The sequence below is a fragment of the Nematolebias whitei genome, chromosome 11 (genome assembly GCF_014905685.2).
Source record: "Nematolebias whitei isolate Nwh7 chromosome 11, NemWhi1, whole genome shotgun sequence".
Taxonomy (NCBI): Eukaryota; Metazoa; Chordata; class Actinopteri; order Cyprinodontiformes; family Rivulidae; genus Nematolebias; species Nematolebias whitei.
Window position 1 is genome coordinate 41,200,152 of NC_056508.1, and position 5,946 is coordinate 41,206,097.

The 5,946-nt window shown below is 38.0% G+C and overlaps 1 protein-coding gene across 1 annotated transcript in view; it reads left to right on the forward strand.

Annotated features, from left to right (window-relative positions):
* ptpn11b (protein tyrosine phosphatase non-receptor type 11b) overlaps positions 1 to 5,946 on the forward strand; it is a 57,679-nt gene that overhangs the window by 32,217 nt on the left and 19,516 nt on the right. The window contains exon 3 of the mRNA XM_037684361.1: positions 1,541 to 1,735. Coding sequence (XP_037540289.1) covers positions 1,541 to 1,735 — 195 coding nt within the window. The remainder of the gene's footprint in view (positions 1 to 1,540; positions 1,736 to 5,946) is intronic.

The window sequence follows — 5,946 nt, forward strand, 5'->3', positions numbered from 1 at the left end:
ATATATATATATATATATATATATAGGTACTTAAACCCTTCCCACACTCTTGCAGTATTGTAAAAAAAAGTTTCTAAACGCTCTAAAAGAGCACATAATGTCATGATTTCGGCTCCCTGCCTCCTCTGCTCTTTGCCACCTGCAAGTGATCTTGGCCACGCCCACTTCTCCACTTTGCACACTGATCAGAAGATCAGCTGTTCAGCTGCAGCACAAAGTTTATCCAGCAGTAAGGGCTGCACAAAGCTGCAGGAGGAAGTTTTTTTTCTGCAGCTCTGAGCTGCACAAATGTGCAACAGGTGCTGAATAATTTCAATAATTTATTTTAAATTAAAGTTCCATGCCGATTGTGCAGCTCATCCATCAGCCAATTGTGTGCCATGCCCTTATTTTGAAAAACCGCGATAGAGCGAGTCCGCAATAAATGAACCGCGAAGTTGCGAGGGATTACTGTACTACAAATTGAAATATGTTTCTATGATGTAATTTAATATGCTCAAATTCGGGGGGGGGGGGGGGGGTAGCATAAATCCATCAGTGATGTTGTTAAAAACACCGTGGTAATTTATGTGAGTAAATGCGATTCCTAGACTGGGAGGAAGATCTTCCAGTTATCAGTCTCCTCTTTTGTGGAACCAACTTCTAGTTTCTCTCCATGAGGCTGACACATTGTCCAGTTTTAAGACTGGGCTTAATACTTTCCTTTTTGATAAATCCTATAGTGTTAGGGTTGACTTGTTGTACCGCCTTAAGCTTAGACTAGTAGAGGACAAATTGATTATTTCCTTAAATGATTTGTTAAAATTGAATAGTTTTCATTTGATAATATTTCTATCTTAACATGTGATTCTTGACCTGCCATTGTGTATCTGTTCTTCTCAAACCCAGCCTGTCGAAACAGATGGTCGCTTGTCCTGAGCCTGGTTCTGCTAAAGGTTTCTTCCTCATGAGGGCGTTTTTTCTTTCCACTGTCGCCTTCATGCTTGCTCAAGATGAGAGTTCTGTGATGGAGTTAAATTCAAAGCAGTCTGCTCCTCAGATAGTTAAATAATTTTTTTTATATATATGAATGTTTCTGTTCAGTGTCCTGAGACGACTTCTGTTGTGATTTGGTTTTATATAAATAAACTGAATTGAACTGAAGTTTAAATAAATTGTTTTAAAATAATTAATGTGTTTGAAATGCATACTGTTGTATGTGGATTGTTGGAGGGGGGGGGGGGAAAGGTACGCACTCATAAAATCAGAGCAGTTGGCTTGATAAGTATGTTTATAGTGTATAAGCATTAATGCTCAGTGTGTGTGTGTGTGTGTGTGTGTGCGTGCGTGCGTGTGTGTGTAGGCGACGTCTTGAATTTCTTTGTGTGAGCATATACTGTATGGGCATGTGTGTGGGTGGATGTTTATGTGCTTAGTGCTTCGATTTCCGCAGGGTAACTGTAAAAAACAAAACAATTTCACATAAAAATGTTTCCTCTGATTAAACCTATTGCTGTTTACATGTTTAAAATGTATCTGAATTTTTATTTTGTCCTCTCAGACGTAACAATGAGGTGACCCACATTAAAATCCAGAACTCTGGAGACTACTATGACCTGTACGGAGGTGAGAAGTTCGCCACGCTAGCCGAGCTGGTGCAGTATTACACCGAACAACAGGATCTCCTGCGTGAGAGGAACGGCCATGTCATCGAGCTCAAGTATCCGCTCAACTGCAAAGACCCAACCTCCGAGAGGTAAACTTAACCCTGCACACTCACACCTTCAAATAAACGCACCTTAACATTTGCATGAAGCAAATGTGCTGCAGTTTGTTGATGAAATCAGGAACAAACGCACGTGCAGATTTATTGACGTAGTCTCATGTTTCACAAAACTCCTTTAACTGTGTGAGGGTTCATTCCTGCTCCGTCAGATAAAACCTCATAGGAAGCAGCTAAACTACCAGATAACCTCAACAAACAGTGGTTCTTCTGTGCAGGTTTGAGTTTTGTTTTCAAAGCTTTTTAATCGTGCCAAAAGCAAAAGACTGCTGAATACATTTTTCTTTAATTTGGAGAATGAAGCTTGTTTTTTTTATTACTTGCATGTCTTTACGTATTTACATTACATCAGTTTGATGTGTGTCTGTTATGATTAAATTCTAAATAAGTCTGAAAATGTAAGAAAAAGAAAAAAAGTCAGATTTTGTTACTATTGAGAAGTGCAGATTACAGGAACAATAAAGTGCCAGGAAAGACCCCGGGTACGAGTTCAGTTCAACACATGAGAGCAGGGTGCAGACTGGTGCAGCTTAATGGGATAACCAAATGACTGGGATAGTGTACAAGAACATTCATGAATATAAGTTGGATGTCCCAAAGTCACTATAGGAGAAACCAGCAAGAGCAGGGTTGAGATACTGTACGAGTTCAGATCCAATTTTCTTTAGTAAACATATTAACCATCTAATAATCCCGTCAGATTGTTACAATAAATTGGACCTTTCAGTAGCAGGAAACTTTTGGTGAATATCTTTTCAAATGTTTTTAGTCCCAGCTTGCTACAGAAAAAGAGCTGGTTTTAGGTCCTGCACTGTTTACATTGTACTTGATGAGATACAGGCAGTTGAGAATATGCTGGAATTTATTGACTGCTGTTGAAACTTGAACTGAGAATAAAAGCACAAATTCGAGGACCTGAGAACTAATAGTGTGAATGTTTCCAACATTTTTCAGTCAGGTCATCTGGACAGTTTCTTTTTTTGTGCTGAAACATTTCGCCTTCGATCCAGAAGGCTTCATCAGTCAAGAAAACACGCAACACAAAGCTGATTCTTCCCCCAACAGCTTACTCCAAAGTGGAACAAACCAGTTATGTTGGTGCTAAGATGGTCTCTTTATGATCCATTTTTCTTCTGAAGGTTTTTCGTCATCTTTCTCGTTCAATTTTTGTGCTATTTCAACAAGTCATATATCAAAACGTTCAACTTGTTCAGGAGAAGGGTGTTATAACTTTTGGTATTGATGCAACTTTAGCTTTTTGAAATATTTAGCCTTTTCTGCCGTTTTTTTCCATATAGAAAATTACCAGTAATTGAGCACATCCTTCAAATCTGTAGATCTGTTTACAACCTTTTACTTCTCCTTTCACATTTTGTTCTGGTTCAGCTTCTGTCAGCTTCTTTGTACAAATTTAAACTTTTTTTAGCTAATTTCAGCTGTTTTTACAGCTGTTATGTGCTTCTTTCAGATTATTTCTGCTAACTACATTTTTCTGCTTCTTCTAACTTATTTCTGCTAATTTCAGCTTGTTATGCTTCTTTCAGCATATGTCTGCTAGTTTCAGTAATTTCAGCTACTATTTAGCTATGTTATGCTAATTTTAGCTTTTTCACTAATTCCAAAATTTTTAGCAATAATTTCAACTATTTTCAGCCTAATTCATTAAAATTATGCTCTCTCGACTTCTGGTAATTTTAGCTTCTTTCTGCTTTTATAGCTACTTTTCAGTGTTTGTTTGTTTTTTTCCTCTTTTTTTTCCTCTTTTTTTTTTTTTTTTTTGGCCAATTCTTTGTTCAGACAGTTTCTACCTTTTTGTGCTATGTTTTGCTTCTTTCAGCCTAACTGGGCAAACATGTTCTTTCTGCTTACTTCTGCTAACTGAAGCTTGTTCTACTTTTTCAGCTACGTTTGTAGCATTTTATAGCTATTTTCGGCTGTTTTCAGATAAATTCACGTTTTTTTGTGGTTAACTTCTGCTACTTTCAGACTACCGGTAGTTGACTTCATTCTGCTAATTTCAGCTTGTTGTAATGCTTTTTTCAGCTTAACTATGCTAGTTACCGCTATTTCTGCTATTTTGGCTACTATTTAGCTGTTTAAATGCTAATTTGAGCTTTTTCAGCTAATTCCACATTTTTTAGCTCATTACAGCTCTTTTCATTTCCTTCTGGTAGTTTAAGCTTCTTTCTGCCTTTCAGCTACTTTTCAGCCATTTTTATGCTAATTTCAGCTTTTTAAGCCACTTTCCTAAATTTTCTGCTAATTTATGAATATTTAGACCAATTTTAGCAAATGTGTTCTTTCAGCTTTCTTCTGCTAACTTAGGCTTGTTCGTCCATCTAGGCTACATTTCAGCATGTTTTTAGCTAATTTTAACTGTTTCTCAACAAGTTCTTCAGCAATAAGCATTCACGCTGCATTTTCTCAGGAAGTGCAATTTCTCTAGTTCAGTTTGTGATGCTGTTGAGGAGACAATTGTGTACAAACTCCTACACATGCAGCTCACATCTACAAGCATAAATAGTGGGATATTCCCAAATGCATGTTTGGACCAACTAAGTGGATGATGATGTTTTTGTTTGTGCTTCGCAAATGAGCACAATAACATCCTGCTGATAGTGTAAATGAGCTGAATGTGTGCAGCTGCCCACCATATTGCACCTATGCAGCTTCTTTTAAATGGGAGTCCAGAGGATCTGATGGAATAATGCTTGTGATACAAGCCTGGACTCACAAAAAAAGGTTTTATGGAAAATGACGTGTTTGTACGTTTATCATAATCTTCCAAAAAAGTAATCTTTTCTGAGAAGATTATGTAAACTCTGCATTTCTGCACATCTGTGCGCTGCCAAGCGTGTCACTTTGTTTCTATTTAGGTCTAAAGAACAACTTCTGATCTTTGGTTTGTGGTTTTTCCATTCTGCGTGTATCTCTTCGTAACGCTTCCTTTGTGTTCTTGCTCATCACAGGAAATAATGTGCACACATGCAAGTAATTCATCTTAAAATCAGTAAAAGTGTGAGGCTACAGCAATATAAGTCACTTCTCACTCATGAGTGGGAGCCTACACTCACAATATGTGTATATAGATCTGAATGATGTTGAGCCACAAAATTACAGGAAGCATTTCTAGTCCTCCCCCTCAGTTAGAAAAGTTGATCTCTTCTTACCTTTTTAAGTTAAATTTTCTGCCTTGCAGCAGCATCTAGTCTAAGATTGGAATTCTTAGAAACATAGTTGGAGAGGCGGCTGGTGAGAACAGCCGATCTATAATTTAAACAGGGACTGGAAAAAGTGTTGTTGTTGTTGTTGTTGTTGTTCTCATTGGGACTGATCTGTTTCTTTCAGTTTTAAAAGGACTGTACAAAAAAAACTGCTGGCTAGTTTCACACTATGACACCCCACCCCCCAGTAACACGTTTAGACTTTGATACTCGGTGTTTAAACCTGGCACATTAGCATGTAGCTGCAAATAATTAATTATTGCACATCACTGTCATGTTTCATGCCAGAGTTTTAAATTATGCAGAAAAATGAGAGTTTCGGTCAAATCTTGCAAATATTATCTCCTGCAATTTGCTTGGATATCGCAAGACGTGCTAGTGCTTGGAATATGTGTTGAAGATGACTCTCAGCTGCTGCCACACCAGAGTTAGCTCCATATCTGTCACGTTGGCTGAGTTAGCCATTTTTAAGTGTTTCCTCAAGTCACTTGTCTGTGGTGGCCATCTCCGGTTGGACTGACTCTGAAAGTTGATCAGTTGCAAATGTGCACTTTATGAGTGTTTGCTGGGAGTGTTGTCTTGCTTCTACCACAACAAAACTGTGCCGCACGATCGGCATGGAATTATTATTTTTTTTTAAATAAATTATTTTAAATTATTTAGCACCTGTTGCACCTGTATGCAACCCACCGCTTGCAGGAGAAGCTCCCTCCTGCAGTGTGTCATATCTCCACTCTGCAGAGGAGAAATGGGCGTGGCCAAGAGCGGCAGATGGCAGAGAACTGATTTCATGACATTCTGTCTCTTTTAGAACGTTTAGAGTTTAGAAACATTGTTTAGAATGTTGCAAGAGTGTGGAAAGGGTTTAAAATGCCTATCTATCTATCTATCTATCTATCTATCTATCTATCTATCTGTCTGTCTGTCTGTCTGTCTGTCTGTCTGTCTGTCTGTCTGTCT